Source organism: Lycium ferocissimum, chromosome 2, assembly GCF_029784015.1.
Source record: "Lycium ferocissimum isolate CSIRO_LF1 chromosome 2, AGI_CSIRO_Lferr_CH_V1, whole genome shotgun sequence".
NCBI lineage: Eukaryota > Viridiplantae > Streptophyta > Magnoliopsida > Solanales > Solanaceae > Lycium > Lycium ferocissimum.
The window spans coordinates 48,355,886-48,376,991 of record NC_081343.1 but is presented as its reverse complement, the minus strand read 5'-3'; the positions used below and the strand labels follow the sequence as shown (position 1 = coordinate 48,376,991).

Here is a 21,106-nt window from a genome sequence, read left to right as displayed (position 1 = left end):
ATCTGAGTGCTTGTTCAATGAATCTGAAATATCAAGAGAGCGAAATGGTTCCGATTGTGAATCTAATCCCTATTCTGAAGTTGATTGAACAATTCCAGAAGGGGAAATGGATAGCCTAAGTATCAAACCCTGCACAACTGAACCTGCTGATGAGGTTCATCATTTGGAATGCAAGGGGTGCGAATAGCCCAAAGTTTCATAGACACTGTGATGCTATGGTAAAAATGCATCGACATGCAATACTGGTGCTACTAGAAACACGAATGGCTGACCATAAGCCATTGGTGGATATTTTCAACTTGATGCTCGTCTACACGATGCTAACTGCCCGATCTTTACGGAGGAATAGTCATTATGTGGAAAAATGATATCCTCAACCTTGAAGACCTCTATATATCTCAACAAGGAATCCACGCCATGGTTAAGGTATTGTCTTCTTCTTCTTCTTCTTCTTGGCTCTTCTCAGCAATCTATGCTAGTAACGCCCTCTCTAATAGAATGGATCTGTGGGATAACCTTGTTAATATTGCCAAGAACTATAATGGTAAATGGTTTATTGGTGGTGACTTTAATGAAGTGTTACAAGCTAGGGATAAATCTGGTGGAAACGGCATAAACAACAAAAGGGTTAATTTATTTTGGAATTGTCTGAACCAATGTAATCTTGTTGACCTAGGGTATAAAGGCAGCATATACACTTGGTCCAACAAAAGATAAAAAAATAGACAAAACCTTATCCTGGAAAGGTTAGACAGATGTCTAGCTAATGACTCTTGGATAAATGACTACCCCGATGCAACTATGACCCACTTACCAAGAACCCACTCTGACCATAACTCCATCCTCAGACATAATGGCAGACCCTTTAGAATGGAAACCATGTGGTGTGGGTACCTCTCTTTTCAAAACTTGGTCCATAGGGTGTTTCAACCTCTCAACAACCTTCTAAATGCCATAGAATCCTTCCAAACCCATGCCACTGACTGGAATTAGAACACATTTGGCAATATTTTCCTCAAAATGAAGAGAATCCTCTCAAGAATTGATGGGATCCAGAGATCCCCAAATTACCAATTTAGTGATTTCCTCCTTAACTTAGAAAATATGCTGCTAAATGAATATGACTTCATGCTTAAATATGAAGAGGACTTTTGGAAAATTAAGTCTAGAATCAGCTGGTTGAGTAAAGGTGATGCCAATACCAAATTCTTTCACCTCTCTACTCTTAACAGAAGAAGAAGAAGAAATAGGATCCTCACACTCACTGATATTGTGGGAAACATCATCACTGACCAGTCCCTCATTAAAGATAATATTCTCTCCTACTTCAATGCCCTCTACTGTACTGGCTAACTCTTTTCCCAGCTATGTCAGGATCCCATCATTAATCAAGGCATCAGTCTTACTCCGCCATGCAAGAATCACTTGATGCCAACAGTAAGGACTCAGAAATTAGGATAGCCTTGAAATCCTTTAAACCAAACAAAGCACCACGCCCGGATGGACTCCATCTTTTCTTCTTTCAAAAGTACTGGAACTCTGTTGGTGACAAGACTACCACTTTCTGTAGAGAAGTGTTTGATAACTGCTACATGCCTCCTGAGATGAACTCTACTCTCTTATGCTCGATCCCCAAATGTACCAATGGCATAATGATGAAAAATTTCAGACCAATAGGACTCTGCAACACAGCGTGCAAATTGGTTACAAAAATCATTGTTAACAGGATCAAACCCTCTCTCCCTGAGATCATAAGACCTAATCAATCCAGCTTCCTAAGTAACAGAAGGGCATCAGACAATGCCATTGTTCAAGAATACATCTCCCACTTTAAAAAGATGAAAGGAAAAAACCCCAACATGATCCTCAAAATCGACCTAGAAAAAGCTTTTGACAGGTTAGAATGGTCATACATCAAAGATACTCTCATTTTGTTCAAATTTCACCCTCCAAAGTTGACCAAGCTCATCATGTCTTGTGTTTGTTCCAGCTCTATATCAATTCTTGTGAATGGTGGGAAAACTGATTTTTTTTAGTCCATCAAGAGGGATCAGACATGGTGACCCCATGTCACCTTATCTCTTCATTCTCTGCATGGAAAGACCCTCTAGAGCCATTGATAAAGATGTTGACTCTAAGATATGGTATCCATCAAAATAAGCAGAAATGGTCCAAAGCCATCTCATCTCTTCTTTGCGGATGACCTTACACTCTTCTCAAGAGCCAATCATGCCAACTGCCAAGCCATTCTCCACACTCTTAATGACTTCAGCTCCAAATCTAGCCAAAAGATCAACCTTGATAAATCCAAAGCCATTTTCTCAGCAAATTGTAGCAGCAATGATGCTGATGGCCTCTCCACCTTACTTGGCATAAAGAAAAGCACCAATTTTGGGAAGTACCTTGGATTCCCAATCTTCCATAAGTGATTTCCAATTTATTATTGACAATATGAGCACTAGACTTGCAGGCTGGAAGTCTAAATTCCTCAACATGACTGGTAGAGTTGTTCTTGCCAAAGCCTCTCTTGGATCAATCCCAAACCATGTCATGCAATACATCAAGCTCCCTTCTCAGACGACCATCAATAGAATCCAAAGGAACTTCATCTGGGGCACCACTGCTAAAAAAAGAAAGATGCACCTAATTGGTTGGGACATTATAACCCAAAGCAAAAACCTTGGGGGGTTAAGGATCCAAAAAAGTGAAATTAAGAAAAAAGCCCTGCATGCTAGTCTTGCCCGGAGAATATACCATCAATATACTAGCCTCTGGGCAAGTGTTCTCATCTCCAAGAATTGTAGCATGACCACCTCTATCAGAAAGCCTATTTCTAGGACCTGGTAGTGTATCCTTAATGGATGGGTCCTATCCTTGAAAGGAAGCAGATGGAATGTCCATAGAGGAGACAGAGTCAGACTACTCACTGATAACTGGATACATGACTTTCCCACCACCAGAAGCCAGCTCGAGGGACCTTTCCTCCTTAATGAAGAGAACCTCAAAATCAGTGATGTGTACCAAAATGGCATCTGGCAATGGAACAAACTCTCCTTTACAATTCCCCTTAACATTTCCCAGATTATTAAAAGTTGCTTCATACCCCAAAATAGCCCGAAAATAGACAGCCTAATCTAGAACTTGACGAGTAATGGTCTCTATTCTATCAAAAGCACCTATCACATGATTGATAAGGAGCTGAAACCTAACAACATAACCAACTCTAGAAACTTTAGTTGGATATGGAAACTCGACTACCCCAACAAGATCAAAACCTTCATATGGCTCTTATACCATGGCAAATTGCCTACAGGCTCTTACCTTAGCACAATTGGGCTTAATGTTGACCCCATGTGCTCCTACTGCAACCAGCAAAGTGAGGACCTTTCCCATATTTTCTTTAACTGTCCAAATGCTTGTATTTTTTGGAGTAATATCCTTCAACATAGCACAATCAGTCACTCCCTTGTAAACATAAATGACTTCAAAGCTCACAGGTGGACTAATACATGGGATAGTTTAAAGAAATTGAAGTTTAACAGCATAATCACTTGGAAGAACCTTATTCTATTTTGTTTTTGGGATATATGGCTTGGTAGAAATAATAACCTCTTCAACAAAACAAAAAAAAGACTCTATCAACATCCATAATGTGATTGCTAGGTGCAGTGAGTATACACTTTTTGTGGGGAAACTAAACCATGGAAAACAAACTATCACCATGAATTTGAAGTGGCACCCTCCTCCTAGAGGCCACTTTAAATTAAACACTGATGGGTCATCATTTGGTAACCCTGATACTGGCGGGGTTGGAGGAGTCATCAGAAACAATAATGGGGATTGGATAATAGGCTTCATGAAGGGAATCCTGAATACCACCAACACCAAAGTTGAGCTCATGGCTGTCCTTCAAGGCCTTAGAGTAGCAGACGAAAGGAAACTGATGCCTCTTCTAATAGATGCTGATTCAACAGAAGTGATCCAAATGCTAGAAAATGGGAACTTACTTTATGACTCTATTATAATGGAGTGCAGGTACTTGATGGAGAAACTAGGAGCCCCAGTGATCAAGCACATTTATAGGGAGCAAAATAGAGTTGCGGATCTTATGGCAAAAGAAGGGGCACGATTAAAGCTTTTTGGAAGAATCAACATCTTGGTAGTTCCTCCCGTATTTGCAGTAGAAGCTGTTTAGGCAAACATTTTAGGAACTACATTTCAAAGAAATATTTCGGCTTGTAATATTATTAGTAACAACAACAACAACCTTGGGCTGAATGGGACTCGTGCCCCAGACTGATTTGTTGTATTTTGTTATGTATTAATATAATATCTGGAATTACCAAAAAAAAAAAAGTTATAATAAATTTTAGTTAATTCAAAATTCTATTCTCTTTATCTTTGTCTGCAAATATTAAATTACTCACATCAAAAACTTTTTTCCTGGTAAAAAGGAAATCACCTTTATTACTTGGAAATTTTATTAAATGATTTACTCGTCTATGATACAGGGTACTTATCCAGTCATTTTAAAGGGAAGATTAAACCAAAAAAAAGAAGGGAATATTATAGACCATTAACTGTTCACATCAAAAGATTGTGATTGAAATCAGGGAAAAGGGTCCAAAATGCCCCTCTACTTTCGAAAAAGAGCTAAAAAAAATCATCCGAACTTATTTTGGGTCAAAAATATCCCTCTCATCCTTAAAGTTTTCAAATATACCCCTGTCTTGACGGAAATTATCCCCCAAATAACCCGAAATCCTTTTTTAAACATGCTCCATCAGTTAAACCCGACCCAACTAAATAATAACCCATAAGATCCCCTTATTTCCCCAATATGTAGGTATGAAGTTGTAGGGAATTGGGGGAAAAAGGAGATCTTATGGGTTATTATTTAGTTAGGTCGGGTTTAAATGATGAAGTGGGTTTAAAAAAGGATTTCGGGTTATTTTGGGGGATAATTTCCGTCAAGACAGGGGTATATTTGAAAACTTTAAGGACGAAAGAGGTATTTTTGATCCAAAATAAGTTCGGACGATATTTTAAAACTTTTTTTCAAAGTAGAGGGGTATTTTTGACCCTTTTCCCTTGAAATCAAATACGTACTGTACTTAAATATTTGAAACTAGAATTTTCAAATAAAAAGAATCAAAAGTACTATAGAATTTACGTTAGTCTTAGCAGAATCGAGTCGATTCTTCATGAGCTTATACCTATTAGTTGGGAATATATTTTAGCCATTAGGTACGTTTGCCTTAAGTCTTGGTAACATGCATATGAAAAAAATAAAAAATAAAATGGTGGGTTAAACATAATAGACATCAGCTCTTGGAATAAGGTAGCTACTAGCAAGTTACTGTGGAATATTTGCCAGAAAAAGGACAAACTGTGGATCAAATGGCCCCACTGCTACTATGGGAACAGAAGGAACATATTTGAGGACATACCAAAACAGGCATCATGGATCATGCAGAAAATATTGAAGGCTAGTAAACATGTGACTGCAGCAGGCTATACAATGCAAGAACTCCTACAAATGACTAAGTTCCCTACAAAGCAGTTCTATCAAAGAATCAGAGGTGTCTTTCCAAAAGTTGGGTGCAGGAAATTAGTATGTAATAATATGGGACTTCCCAGATGGGTATTCAGTTTTAGATTGGCTGCACATACACAAGAGATAGACTACACAAGTGGGGAATCACAAATGCTACAACTTGTCCTCTATGTGAACAGATGGATGAATCCCACTCTCATCTATTTTTTGAATGTGGATACTCTAGTCAACTATGGCAGGAACTTTTGTGTTGGCAAGGAATACAAAGGACAGTTTGAACTGGGAAGCAGAACTTGCATTAGCTACTCATCATACCAAAGGAAAGACTGCTAGAGATGAAGTTTATAGGATGATTATTGCTGCTGCTTTGGACCATATTTGGAAGGAACGAAACTTGAGATGCTTTCAAAACAAGAAACAGCCGGTGGATAATTTGGTAAAGAAGATTATTCAAGAAATACACTTCAGGGGAACATGAAACCAACAGTTGCTCAATGGCTAACCAGACTCAACTTCTATCCTGTTTAGTTGCCTGGCAGAGAAGGAAAGTAAGTAGAATGTATGGTGCACTATTTTGTAATCGTTTAGTACAGTTGACGAGTATGGTAGTATGGTTGAAGTATTGGGGCAAATGTCTAATACTCAGTTTGATCATTGTTATGTACTGTCCATCAAATTTTGGTGATGAAATCTTTTATTTACCAAAAAAAATAAAAATCGTAGAGTTGTTCTAATTTTAAGTGTTTTAATTTTAGGATAGTAACAATATCCAAATGACAAGTTGGTCAATGAGTTATGGTGATGGAATTCCTATACCTAAAACAATTCAAAATCTAAATGTAAGATCCTCATTCTTCTCTTACCCTTTGTTGGTATCGAAGAGAGGTGCCAAAACTACTTCTTGATTATGTAGTATCTTTTCCCACCAGGTTCTGGAACCTCCCTTCCCCAGTGAAGTAATATTCAATTCACTTGTATTGAATGTCTTTCTTCAAACCAAATGACGACTAAACTAATGACAACAACCGTGTCTCAATCTCAAACAAGTTGTGGTCGACTATATAAATCCTTACTGACCAACCAAACTTGTCAAAAATGTAAAACTTGAGGGCTCATTAAAAAAGAGAGATGATCAGATCATGGCAATAACATTAGACCTTCTTTATATGAAATTATAGCAGAAAAAGAAAGGAGACATTTCTAACAAAATAAGAACTTATTTAAGGAAATTGAGACTATCCATTGCGCAACTAACATATCCATTGGGCGACTCAACTGGAGATCTCTCCCCTCCTTATGCTAATATTCTAAAGAATTAGGCTGCTGTGTAAACCCCAACTAAACTAAAAGAATGAGAGATCCCAAAATTTACAGTTTCCTCTGGATCTCTTGACTCAAGGTTGCAAATGCTACTCTCCACTCTGGGCTTGTCGATCCACTGCTCAAGATCTTGTGCAATATTCTCAGTTCTTCGGGATCTGCTTTACTCAAGAGCCTTCTAAGTACTAATTGTAGCTTAGAATTGGCCTGCTGCTCCTCCGCAGCCAACATGATTCCTGAACACTGCCCTTTTTCCACCACAGCAGCAGATCTTGTCATGAGAGACTGTAGCTGCTCCAAAACGTCAACGGTCTTCCAAGAACCTGCAGGCCTATTGGCACTTGCACACCCATCCTTGAGTTTTAGCTTGTTGTTCCAGTACTCCAAGCATTGACGGTTTGTATCAAGGGCTTCAATGGACTGTATACACCAAAGTTAGCACAATTTAGGAATAATTCACTTGTAAGCAAGTTGATAAAAGACGGCAAAAGTTTATTACTTATTGAAAGCGTCGGAAATAAGAAATCTGATCCTACTAGTAAGAAACTGTTTATGAGCAAAGGCCCAAATTGATATATGGTACCACCATTTTAGACTCTAGGTTTTAGAAGGGATTCCTCTCAACATGAAAGAACTGATCCTAGCTTTCAAACAAGAAGTGTGCGTAAGAATCTAAAACTAAAGTGGATAACAATAAGGTGAGTTCAACTATAAATTCTTTCCTTGTTTACTCTAAAACCACATGTCAGATTATTCGCTGATCAAACTAACCCCAGTTAATTGCAAACTTGAATGAGCAATATCATGCACATAGCCAAATAATATGGGCATACCTGAGCTATCTCTAGGGAGAGTAACCCAAACATCTCGAGCCCATTGATACTTTCCATGTCAGGTTGCAATGGTGCCAGATCTTTATAGACTCTTTGCGAGACCATTTCCCAGCATTCCTGCGCTGATGAACACACAAAACTCGTGTCTGGACACTTTTCCAAGCTAACCTGAAATCAGACAGACCAAGTAGACACTAATTAGAGTCCAGCAAATTGATAGAAACTAGAATTCACGACATTCCATAAGAAAGAATCAGTGGCAGCGGATTAGCAAATTATTAACTCCTGTTTCAAAGAATTAAAAACATGGAATGCTCAAAAAAAAAAAAATTCTGGGTGTATTCCTAGGCTTTGTTCAACTTTCTGTTTTGCAGGCAGATGGGGTGGTGGGTTGGGGTTTGTTGCAATCAAAATCCATATTGGCAAACATACTGTGTCTTTAAACAGCTTGAAAATTTGCTAATTAGGTAGAAGGAAACTACGTCGAACTTGGACATCTTCAAATGCTTATCAACATTGACTAGTTTACTTTTCTTTATCTTCATTTGAAGGCCAATAACAAAAAAAGTTAAAATGCAGAAGGCAAGGAGACAGCCTAAATAAAAATTTAATATAAAGCAGCACAATTGCACAAAGCTCGTGAATAAAAGGTCCAAAGGTTCTTTTGTTATGAGCTCATGAAACTGAAAAATTGTTAACGGAAAAACTTAGCGATGGTGATTGGTGGAATAAGTTTAGGAGGCGAAGTGCTAGATCCTTAGCTGCTAAAACAAAGTAAATGTGCCGCTACAAAGGAAATAATGAGAATTTTTCTATACAAACGCCACTATGCAATAATAATGAGAAATAACTCACATATTTCCTTCCCAAGTACAACTATTCAAAGAGAATAAAAAAGCAGTAATCCTCATTATCCAAAATTTTCTCAACTTACATATTTCATTAGGCAGAGTTTATGAATAGGATCTTACCTTGAACAGAGGTCCAAGGAGCCCACCGTCTAGAATCTCACATATACAGCTACTAAATATGACGGGATTGAGCACATCAAAGAACTTAACATGGCTCCTAAATCCTGTTAAAGAGCATCAATGTTGAAATATATAATGAGGGAATTGAAATTTGAAGAGAATGTTACACCAAATGCCAACTTTTTGTTAGTAAGAAAATAATATTTAACAAACCTCTGGGGAATATGGCCTGCTTATTGCACCAAAGCTTTCCCGAGGCAATTGACCCCAAATTTAGAGGGTCGACATGGTAGCCAAGCTTTTGTTCAGAAATTCTGCTGCTCCGGGAATCCTTTTCAGAGTTAAGTGTTCCATTTTGTCGAACACTAAGAGAACACATGGAAAGATCAACACCGAATAACTTACTGCCACTACTGTGATTCGAAGCATAAGAGGTGGTCGCATCATCAGAGCATGAATGGAGATTTTTTTCTGTTGGTAACTTTATACCATGATTTGTCTCTAGTATAGCAAGGGATGTGGAGGTCCCATCTTTTTCTCCATGCTCACTATGCAACGAGCTGCACTGCTTCTTTGCATTATGATTTTCCTCTCTCAACGAACCTGATAAGCCTTCATTTTTTATTGAGGGATCCATTTCTGATCCATCTCTTTCTGAATCCAGCTTCACCAAGTTATGCTGCCTCCAATTTAAAGAACGAAAACCAGAATCCTTGGAAGACCATAGCTTAATTGCATCCAATCTCCCCTCCAATGCTCGTACCAATGTGTTCAATTGATCCAAGTTATAACGGACAACAACAGTTTTGTTCTCTGGTTCACAGGAACACATAAGATTTGCATGTTTAAGGCATGAAAACTGTTCTGGGGAACACTTGCAACAAACTGCAGAGAGGTGTAAGTCATAATAGCAGGAAAAGCATTCCTGCTCATCTTTCAGGCCGAAATCTTTATCCATAGTTTGAAGTCTTACAAGAGGTAAAAGACGCTCCAGTCTTTCCTCCTCCACCTCAATTCTTCTCTGTAAGTAGGAAAAAAGACAGATTACTAACAAAAGATGTGCTTTTTTTACACTTCTAAGTATATGAATCGTTGTGATATTGCATTTTCATACTTCCTTTAAGAACTTAATTCTATGATCAGAAATCAATGTGTAACAGAAATGCTGACATGTGTGGTTACTTGAAGGGGTGTGTCCAAAATTACCAAAAATCTCCAATGAAGTGATTGAAGTTAGTCGTATTCTACTTGTTAAAAAAAAAAAAAAAAAAAAAAAAACTAAAAAAACAGTTACCACTGTTCTACCTCTACTTTCTTAGCCTATGTTTTTGTTGGTAAATCATAAAAGTGCAGGTGAATTCTATATTTCAACTCAAATACAATTTCACATGTACCGGACAATGGAAAGTTTCAAAAATTTTGTTCGGCAGACAATGTGAAGTCAAATGAAAACTAAAAGTACATCTAGGGAGTTTATACCACATACTTAGACCCGCGGAACCTTACGAGACCTAAGTGAGATTATGCCTTATATGTGAAGATACCTAATATGAGGTCAAAGCACAAAGACTGATGAATTCAAATCCACACCCATATAAATTTACCTTAATGGCTTTAGTGAGCATCCCATCCTTCCCGCAGAAACTTTTCCATCTCAAGTTTCTACTGTTAATATACTTAACAGCAGAGAGCTCCCACAGTGCCTGGATAGCTTCAATAGCTGCACCTATAAGCAACTTATCATGGGAAAGCGAAGTTTTACGGCGTTGCTCACTGTAGAGCTCCACTGCAGTTAGTCCATGCTCTAACCAATCTACAGGGGCTAGATTAACAGCCTCTGCGCAGTTGAACCCACAGTTAAATCCAGAATGATAGGCTCTTGGGAATGTGAGCACAAACTCCCCAGGGTTCTGAACTGCGCGGTACACCGGTACACCCTCTGACTTCAAAACTGAAGGAGACAATTGCGTCACCTGAAACAAAGAATAATAAGTTTGATACGAGCATGAGCCCTAATTGATTTTTTTTTTTCAAATACAATTAGGACAACTAGTGCTTGATGAAGATTTAATATGGATACTTACTAGTTGGTGAAGCAAATCAGGTTGTTCCTCAAAGAGATCTGGCAAATGCTTTCTCATTGCAGCCTCGAGGGCTGAAGCATGACTTCCTGGTACTCCATACCAGATCTTCGGCTCACCCCAATGCATGTAATTCAGAGAATAAAGATGGTGGTCCTCAACATGCTTTTAAGAATCAGATAAAAAGAACAAGTATTTAGCGAATACAAAGCAAATAAATTGATCTAATAATAATAAAGGAAACAGAGAAAAGAAAGAGAAAGGAAGGGGCAAAAAAGAAAGACGGACCTATGAAACAAGATGTTCCCTAATAGAACTGCAGTCAATAACAGTAAATACTTGGAGAAAAAGGATCAATACTATTCAAATTCATAAATGCACAGACTTTGCTATCTTTGATGAGTTCAATTGCTCAGCTATATAACAAGATTAAGTTGAATGCTTAAACGAAAAAGTTTTCATGACATACCCAACAAAATGATGAGAAGCACATTCCAATATACAGCCACGGGACCAGAACTCCAGAGATATTGCACTCCTCAAAGCACAATACAGAACATGGGAGGCGTGGTAAGTTGTTTAAGTTCCAACCAGAAGTCGCATACTGATCTAAAGGACTAGCTTTCGGGAATCCACTGCCAAATACTCCAGTTTCCAGATCAGCTCCATAATACACCTATTCAGGCCAAAAATTTAATCTTATCCAACTAATATATATCTCAAAAGACAAAGTAAATATCAAACTCTATTCCCTTACCTCAACTTCATCCGTTGGCTTCTCAATGATGCGCCAATACTCACCTTCAATTTCTTCAATGGAGGGTTTCCAAACTTCGTCCTGTTTAGATTCCTCTTCAGTATCCTTCTTCATCCCAAAATATAACTCTTTAAACTCCCTGGCAAATGTCTGAAATTCCTCAAATGTGAAGTCAGACCCTGACTGAAACCCAAACTTGTCATCGCTGCTGTCTGAATGAGTATTTGATTCAGAACCTAGAGATCTGCTGGGTTGTCTCCTTGTTGATCCCGTCTTTCTTTTCCTCTTCCTGGTTTTTTTCTTTTTCATGGGCTCCCTATTCTGAAGTAAATCAACTTGCTGGATTCGAGTCGAGAACTTAGCATATTCCCACACATTCTTCTCTCTAAGTGGGCAGGGTGGACTCCAAGATGCAGGTGGTACAATCCTGCATATGCCATATCGCTGTGCATTGTGCCGAATGCTTGCAATATAACCAAGTGGATCTTTGAACTCCTATCATTTAACCACACGATGAGCTTAACCACCGGCTTTAAGCGCACAAAAAGGAATATATTGACGATGATTACCTCATCATTTGGATAGTACACAGGAGCTTCCTGTAAGTTGGGCCTACATGCTTCATCAGGATTCCATCTTGCTGATACCTGTTCCACAACAAGAAAGAATTACTTATGTAAAGAGAGAAAGAGGGAGATACGAGTGCCATGATAAGGTCAAATAGATTATTCAAACCCTATGCATTAGACAGCAAAGGGATCATGCTTAATAAAATAGAAGTTAGAAATTAAACTAAAAAGATAATTATCCAAGTGCATGATCAACATCCACCAGATGCCAAGAAACGAGAACACATGCATGAATATGCTTCCTACGACATCAAATGTGGAGAATGGGCACATTTTTAGACAGAGTATATGACTAATCATATTTCTGCAAGCCACGCAATGATGAATACCAAAATTAAAAGGACTTGTAGATGTGTCCTTTTTACCTTCTGGCTACGAGGGCTTCCTGAACTCTCAATGTTATTTTCACCTTTTGTAGCCTGTCTAGAAGGATGTTCCTGCAAGGGAAGGTAGCAGAAAATTTGAATCAGATGAATGAATTCAGTCTTGAAATGAGCTTTACTTCAGATCGTGTCTGATTTCTATTTAAGAAATTTTCTTTTAGTCAAACAGCATTTATAAACAAATTGTTCAAGATTTCTTTAGCTATGTCTTGAAGCCTGTAAGATATTGCCAGTAACGGAATACGGCATAAAGCTACGTAGGACGAGTGCAAAAGAACAATAATGGATATACCAGTGTACATTTTATCAGTCAGACACCCAGCCTAAAATATTGAGTTTTTAGCCAAACTTGTCCCTTATCTATGGGAGTAGGTTTATTTTTGTCACAACCCTGACCATCTTTAGTCCCTTAAGTTTGCTAAATTAAAGGACTTCTGGTCCAACTAACAAAATGGACTTAAAAACTAACGGTGACTACCAAAAGACACTACTAAAAACACGGCAAAAACCAACCAAAAAAATCAACCGAAAAACCGACCGACTCGGTCCGTTTGATCCCATTTTTTTTTTTAAATAAAGCTAACCAAGCTCGATCGTGTTTTTTTTTTGCGCCAAAAATCGAGAAAATAAAAAATCAACCGAGCTCGGTCGTTTAAATATTTTGCGAAAAGTTTAATAAAACCGACCAGGCTCAGTCGGTTTTGTTTAAAAATAAAAATAAAATATTTCAAAAACCAACCAAGCTCGATGGATTTTTGGTCGAAACTCCGGTCAAATCGACTGAGCTCGGTCGGTTTATCAAAAAAAAAAAAAAAAAAGGGGGGGGGGCGAACTCGGTCGGTTTTATCAAAAAAAAAAAATTGGGATCAGACCGACCGAGTCATCCATCCCTTTTTTATCCAATGTGGGACTCTTCAACATCCCCATTAGTTCAAGATGGGATCCTGACGAAGCGTGTAGAGGCCCATCGAGATGTCCATTTCTTTTTTCTTTTTCTTTTTCTTTTTTTTCCTTTTCTGTTTCTTTACAAATCACTCAATCACAAAAGTGCAGATCTAAACTGAGCATATAAGGTAAAGGCCACATAACATATCTAAGAACAAGATCGATATGGGAAAGAAAATAACACTTCAAAATAATCAAAATGCACAAACAAGTTATAAATGAAAAGCCGAGCTTCAAACCTTCATGCTTCTTTTTTCAGATTGCGCCCTGGAGCACAAGTACCCCTAATTTTATGCCTGAAGGATAGTATATAACCTTCACCTTGTCAGAGATCTTAAAAATGATCGATGCTTATTGAACTGGTGGGCTCTCTCTTCAATATATAGGCCTCGCGGTGAAGATAAATCCGCCGTTTCTGGACTACAGAAATCTGTATTGATGATACAGATAAAAATGTTCAACTGCCAACGAATTGAAACAACGAAGTTAGAAAGAATGAAAGGCAAATTTGTATAAATGACCATTTGCTGAGTATCTTCCAAAGATTACCGCTGACTTAAATAGACAGGTAGTGGAACAGAAAACAACTCTATTCAATGCATGCACCACTAATTTCCCTAGGTAATTCAAGATCCTGAAAATTTCTCAAAATGCAAAATGGTTTTCCGGGAATAAGCCTGGCCGTGCAGGTAGCGTGCATTGGCCGTGTGCCACACGGGCCTTCCCTGTGCGTTCCCTTTATATCAATGTGTTGACCAAGTTTTTCTAAATTTAATGGTGATCTTCCTCAATATGCCTAGGCACCGATTAAATCAGAGTTCTGTTGCATTAAAACATTTAACTCTCACCTAGTCAGGATTATTGAGGCTAGAATCCATACACTCAATTAAATTGCACTTAGGACAGAGAAGCAAAACCGTTGCATTAACTCTCACCTAATCGGGATTGTTGAGGCTAGAATCCCTACACTCAATTAAATTCTTCAGAGGACACAACATGCATCAAAGTCAATCTTTGCAACCCCCACCCCCCGGGCCATTCAAAGGAACAACGGCCGTGCAGGTAGCTTGCATTGGCATGTGCCACGCAGGCCTTCCCTGTATGTTCCCTTTATATCAATGTGTTGACCAAGTTTTTCAAATTTTAATGGTGACCTTCCTAAATATGCCTAGGCACCGATTAAATCAGGGTTTGCACTAATTTAATAGCCAATAAAGGCTTTCATTTACCTATCAACATTTTGAGGCAGGAATTGTTAAAAAAAGATAACTGGAGATAATTCCAAAATTAAAGAGACTAAAGCTACATTTGTACTTGGATTAACAATATACCTCGTTCCAAAAGCTGGCACGAACGAGGTTAGATTTTCCGAATACGTTCCGAGCATGTTTATAGCCTAATTTAGTCTCAGAAAAGGAAGACGATTTCGATACACTAAAAAAACAGTCTATTTTCATCAAATACAGTTATATCCAACAAAGGATCTGCAATTTTCGAGCTCTGCTGTCCAGCGATCCAATGGAAACACGGACTTACAGAACGGAAATTCTAAGCCTTATCAACACCATTAATGCGTTTAGAAGTGAATTCCAAATCCTCCGAATCTTTAGTGCTAACCTTATGCAGTTTAGCTACAATAATTAGTGATTACAGCTCCTGCCGAATCAGATTAATGAATTAATTCTTACTAAGCTAATCCCGATCTCTCACCGCCCTCGGGTTCCTAAGGAAGGCACTTAGGATAGAGAACCAAAACCGTGGCATTAAAACGATCAACTCTCACCTAATCGGGATTGTAGAGGCTAGACTCCATACGCCCAATTAAATTGCAATTAGGATAGCGAAGCAACAACATTGCATTAAAACGTTTAACTCTCACCTAATCGGGATTGTTGAGGCCAGAATCCATACACTCAATTAAATTCTTCAGAGGACACGACATGCATCAAAGTCAGTTTTCGTAAATGAAGCAAAAAATAGCTAATGGAAAGCAAAAATACCAACCCCCCGGCAACACCAAAAAAAACAAAAAAATTTAAAACAAACTTTTCTGTGGAAATCAGGAAAAGGTATATTGTAAATATTGCAATGCAATATAAACTGGACACAATTAGACAATGGCAAATTCAATACAAAAGATTCCAGCTTTTTTACCTCCAAGATCATGGAGAAATTGAGCTAACTGAAACTGTGATCACTGACTTAATACCATTCAACCCTAAATTTACCACACCTGCAGAGATAACCATATCAGTCAAAATCCATTATAATAACAGAATTCTTGAATATATTATATGCATGAAAACCTCAACAGCAAAAAACTGAAAACTAAAACCAGAGAAATATATGTAACAGAAAACCCCAAAAAGAAAAATAAATAAATAAAAACAAAGAAGCAATTGTATACCAAATTTAACCTTCTCTTTATTCAATGATTCACGTAAGCAAATTCTTGTACCATTACAATACTGACAGAATCAGAACAAACTATTCTGACCTCAAATTTCACCAAATTATATTCTAAAAATAGAAAAATGATCAATCTTTTTACTTTATTTTAATAAGGAGATAAAATCAATGGGTAAAAATCAAATCTTGGAAGACTTGGTAAATTTAAGAAAGAGTTAAAAACTTACCCAAAAAAGAATAAGAATATGAAAGAACTGTCAAATTAAATTATATTAAAAAATATTTGTAGTTTCATTGACAAGAATAACGAATTGTGAATAAAAACAAGAAATCCCCAAAAAGAAAGCAAAGATTTCTTTTTTTAATTTTTTTTATACTATTTATATATAAATATATATTATTTCTTCATGGGCTTCAGGTTTTTCCACTAACCATACTACGTGATGTACATTACACAACAAGAAAGCCCCAGCCGTAAGAAAAGAATAACAAAATAAAAAAGAATTACCTCTAATATAACAGCTCCTTAATTCCTTGACTGGAGTTAATATTGAGTATTGGTTTTAATCAACTAAAAACAAAGATTATTATAATAAATATCAATTATGCTTCAATTTGGAATGGATTAAGAATTAAAAATACTTTTTCTTATTAGGAAAATAAACTTTATTGTTACTTACATGAAAAACAATGATGGGTTACTATATATATATATATATATATATATATATATATATATATATATTATTCCCTCTGTCCCAATTTATGTGACACTATTTGACTTGACACGGAGTTTAAAAAAGAAAGGAAGAATGTTGAATTTTGTAGTTCAAAATAAATCTTAGATAAATGTGTAAATGTAAATCATTTCATAAAGTTAAATTGTTTCTAAATATACAAATGCAACATTCTTTTTTGGAATACACTAAAAAAAAAGTGTGCCACATAAATTAGGACACAGAGAGTAACTATATTATCAGTTCAAAAAGTATACGAGGTTATTTTATTTTAGTTGATAAAACAAGATTAAGAGTTGAGGGATTTTAGAAAGAAAAAAAAATAAGAAAAGGCTTTTTAAAAAAGATAATTTATTAAAAAAATGAGAAAATATACTAAAATAGGATAAGGACTGCAAAAACGAGGAAGTTGGATCTTGAGAGAGACTATTGAAAACGTGTTTTTGTTTGTCAGTCAGAAAGAGAGAGAGAGATATTGTGTGTTGAGAGGTAAATGGCTAAATTTGAGAGAATTACTCCACTTTAATTTTACTTTTCAAGAGTAATTTCCTAATTTAGATATTCCAATAGACTGTTTCCTCAAACTTTTTAAAAAGTAGTACTCCACAATCTTAATGTAAAAAAAGAAACACTTAATTTAAAGAATAAAGATGTTTGTTTTTATGAAAAATAAGGTGTTTTTAAATGGTAACAATTGCTGTTTTTTCAGCTTTTATGGATAAGCTGAAAATTTTGACTTTTTCCAGGAGCAATTACTTTTGATATTTTTAGGATAAGATTATTTATATCATAATAAATTTATATGTACAAAAATAAAATTAATAGTCAAATCCTTTTCAGTAATTTGATACTAGCAGTTTTTTTTTTTTTTGAAAAAAAAATATTGAACTCAAACTGTTATACTCTCAAAATATTTTGTTCACAAAACACTTTTAATAAATAAGTAATTCTCAAAATAAGTTGATTTCAACAACTTAGCGAATGGTTGACCACATTTGCTGGTACTCTTCATTTGACCGTGACAATTCCCTTTTAATAGATTTCATTATGTTTTGATAGTCAAGCTTGATAAAGTTGTCAAAGTGACTATTGTGAATTAGTTTGATAGTCAAATCTCATATAGTGGTGAGTACTTTTTAAAAAAATTCATAAGAAAATCAAAACATTAATTTTGGACAGCGAAGGTATAAACTCTGTATAGTTTTAAGCTATATGTTAATCTTAAAAGTTGGAGTATCTTTTTTTACTCCAAAACTGTTGTAAAATACTTAGCCAAATATTAACTTCTAAACATTTAGGTTTTGAAAAGGCATCACTATAGATTATAAAGATAGATATGATCCCTCCATCTATAATTAGAGATTTCAGATTGAACCTCTAAATATTTTTTTTTTTTAAAATGATAAGAAACACATCCTCATTTAATGGGGCTTACACTGTATTAATAAAAATTAATTGGGATTTTAATGCAATTACTGAATATGGGGAAAGAAAAGTTAGAGAAGTTGAAACATATGAACTTTCAATATGGATCCAAACGAAGCGAGAACCACTAAAGTGAAGGGTAAAATAGTCATAAGTGTACAAATGCTGATGCATGAAAGAGAATATTTCCTCCGAATGAAAAAGAGTGTTCACTTAAATTATTCTGTACCCCTTAAAAAATACTTATTAACTCTTACATAAAAATAGGTAATTTAACTAAATTACTCTTAATTAAATAGATATTAAAATTTGATCACTTATTACTTAATAAGAATAAATTTTAAAAATAAAATTAATTTTTTCTTAATAAATTTAAAAAATAAAATTATTTTTTTCTTAATTTGATAACTACACACTCTTTTTGAATAAAAAAATAAAGTTATATAAGTGTTAGTAATGGAAGTGAACCCACGTACGCACACATGATAAGTGAACACTCTTTTTTAATAAAAAAAAATACGCACACATGATAAATACACTCTTTTTTAATAAAAAAATAAAGTTATATAAGTGTTAGTAATGGAAGTGAACCCACGTACGCACACAGTTTGTGACAAGAATTAAACCAATGAGTCGGTACCTGTGGGGCGTATTAAAGTACTATTCCAAGTGGGTCCATTTTGGAATTTGGTTCTGATAACGTGGCACGTTTAAGTCCCATTTTAAGTGCAAGAGCTTGTACTTTTTCCTCTCTTTGTTTGCTTATTTTTTTTTTCTTTCTAGAACTAAAATTTATGCAGTTGGTCAATTTAAAGTACCATATTGCTGATATGACGTCGAAATTTATAAAGTGTTATTGTACCATGCTTCTGATATGACGGCGTCACAGCAAACTTGCCAGTTTTTAATTACAACAATAATAATAATAATAATAATAATAATAAATATTAATAATACTACTAATCATTTAAAATTTGAATCAACAAAATTTAACACAACGTTGTTTTTTCAGAGGAAAAGAAATTAGGCTGAATTCAATCCAAATTAGATGCACCATTTCATTAGTGGCTTGATTGTATTTTCATTTCTAGTCGTTGAATGCTTGAATAATGATATTTTATACTTAAGGAGAGTCATTTGAACTCGTACAAGTCTCTCGAGATGTTTTGAATCTTTCGATAAATCCATTTTTAAGATGTCGAAGGCTCAACGTCATAGACAACAATTAAAGCAATAGCCCAAACCTCTCTTGACATTTAATGATCTATGCACGTTCATATATGACTCATTCTGACGGCACATAATCGTCACATAAGTTGGCAATTTTATTATAATATTAATCAAATACAAATTGATGCTCTCTCAATTTTTTTTTTCACAAAACACTTTTATTAAAAAAGTAATTCTCAAAATAAGTTGATTTCGGCAACTTGGCCAAATAGTTGAACACATTTGTTGGTAATGCTTTGTATAAACGATTTATTTTGATAATAATACAAGTATTAGATAAATGATATTTTTGTTGCAAAGACTAATGTCATTTGACTGAGAAAAGGACATAAATGGTCCCTTAACTATGAGAGTAGGTTCAAAATAGTCCCTTAACTATGCACTTAAGGGTTTTGGTCCTTTAAGTTTGCCACAAGTTAACAAAATTGGTCCTTTAATTATGAGGGTTGGTTAAAAATAGTCCCTTAAGTATGAACTTAACAGTTTTGAATCTTTAAGTTCGCTAAACGTTAACACTTTTAGTCTCCGATAAAATACTCATCGAACTCTGTTTGTTAGATTTGACAAGAACCATAAAAAAAAATAGCGAGAAATCATATTTAGAAGTACACATTATTAAAGAAATGACCAAATACCTCGGGAAAAAACCGACGGACGTCAGTCAGTTATAGGGAAAAATCGACGGACTTGATAATGTCAGAAAATAGTATCTCGAAACACAAGAAGACTACGCTTCGATTAAAACTAAGGAGTCTTCGGCTAAAATAAAATACCTCACTCATTTTTTTAAAACTAATATAAAAATAAATACTTCCATTGTAGTGATTCTTTTTTAAAAAAAAAAAAAAAAAAAAATTTTCTTTCCTCGAAATATAGCAGTCGGACGTCCGTTGGTTTTCATAAAAATTTTAAAAAAGAAAATTAAAAAATAGTGTCCCTTGATTTTATCCATCGTTTTTTTCGCTTGTTTTTAGTAGTGACAACTTTTGTAGTATCTGCTATTTCTAATTTATTTCTTAAGTCTGTTGTATTTTACTTAGCTGATGGACTCTCTCGGTTTTAATCAACAGAGTCTGTCGGTCTTTGTGTTCCGAGACACTATTTTCTGACATTATCAAGTCTGTTGATTTTTTCCTTTGTTTTTCCCTATAATGGACTAACAGCCGTCGGTTTTGTCCCGAGATATTTGATTTTTTCTTTAGTGATGTGCACCTCTAAATGTGAGTTCTCGCTAATTTTTTTTCCTTTTTTTTTTTTTTCATAGTTCTCATCAAATTCAATACACAGAGTTCGATGAATATTTTATCAGAGACTAAAAGTGTTAAGTTTTGAAAACTTAAAGGGCCATAACTATTAAGCACATACTTAAGGGACTATTTTTAACCAACCCTCATAGTTAAAGGACCATTTTTGTTAACTTGTGCCAAACTTAAAGGATCAAAACTATTAAGTGCATAGTTAAGGGACTATTTTGAACCTACTCTCATAGTTAAAGGACCATTTATGTCGTTTTCTCTCATTTGACCTGACAATTTCCTGTTAATAGATTTCATTATCTTTTGATGGTCAAGCTTGATAAAGTTGTCAAAATGACTATTATGAATTATTTTCATAGTCAAATCTCACATAGTCTTTTTTTTTTTTTCATAAGAAAATCAAAACATTTAATTTTGGACAGAACAGATATAAATTCTATATAGTTTTAAGCTATATGTTAATCTTAAAAGTTGGAGTAATTTTTTTTACTTTTAAATTGTTGTAAAATATTTTATGCAAATAATAACTTCTAAACAATTAAGTTTTGAGAAGGCATCACGATAGATTGTAGT

At 35.4% G+C, this 21,106-nt stretch overlaps 2 protein-coding genes across 11 annotated transcripts; one reads left to right on the top strand and one right to left on the bottom strand.

Annotated features, from left to right (window-relative positions):
- The first annotated feature begins 417 nt into the window (after nt 1-417).
- LOC132047674 (uncharacterized) lies at nt 418-2,160 on the top strand. The gene is made up of 3 exons (XM_059438686.1): nt 418-677; nt 1,571-1,897; nt 2,037-2,160. Exons 1-3 carry the CDS (start codon nt 418-420, stop codon nt 2,158-2,160), a joined length of 711 nt encoding a protein of 236 aa, XP_059294669.1.
- Nucleotides 2,161-6,669: 4,509 nt separating this feature from the next.
- On the bottom strand, nt 6,670-16,552 carry LOC132041633 (lysine-specific demethylase JMJ18-like). Of its 10 annotated transcripts, none has more exons than XM_059432345.1 (13): nt 16,394-16,552; nt 15,631-15,709; nt 13,716-13,937; nt 12,514-12,585; nt 12,089-12,166; nt 11,520-12,014; nt 11,232-11,438; nt 10,766-10,927; nt 10,286-10,654; nt 8,895-9,702; nt 8,682-8,785; nt 7,711-7,878; nt 6,670-7,297 (listed from the first exon to the last, which is right to left on the bottom strand). In XM_059432345.1, exons 3-13 carry the CDS (start codon nt 13,719-13,721, stop codon nt 6,926-6,928), a joined length of 2,841 nt encoding a protein of 946 aa, XP_059288328.1. In that variant the 5' UTR covers nt 13,722-13,937; nt 15,631-15,709; nt 16,394-16,552; the 3' UTR covers nt 6,670-6,925. The 10 variants fall into 10 exon arrangements, with proteins under 10 accessions (XP_059288328.1, XP_059288367.1, XP_059288350.1 ...); XM_059432384.1 differs by having other exon boundaries at nt 13,716-13,906; XM_059432367.1 differs by lacking the exon at nt 16,394-16,552 and adding an exon at nt 16,318-16,336.
- Between the last annotated feature and the right edge of the window lie 4,554 nt (nt 16,553-21,106).

Coding starts and splice junctions, on each gene's coding strand:
- LOC132041633 (XM_059432345.1), bottom strand. Junction 11,439..11,519: donor AGCCAACGGATGAAGTTGAG/GTAAGGGAATAG, acceptor TGGCCTGAATAG/GTGTATTATGGAGCTGATCT. Junction 7,298..7,710: donor TCTCCCTAGAGATAGCTCAG/GTATGCCCATAT, acceptor TGGTGTATACAG/TCCATTGAAGCCCTTGATAC.
- LOC132047674 (XM_059438686.1), top strand. CDS start 418: ATGGTTAAGGTATTGTCTTCTTCTTCTTCTTCTTCTTGGCTCTTCTCA. Junction 678..1,570: donor TGTAATCTTGTTGACCTAGG/GTATAAAGGCAG, acceptor CACTTTCTGTAG/AGAAGTGTTTGATAACTGCT. Junction 1,898..2,036: donor CTAGAAAAAGCTTTTGACAG/GTTAGAATGGTC, acceptor GATTTTTTTTAG/TCCATCAAGAGGGATCAGAC.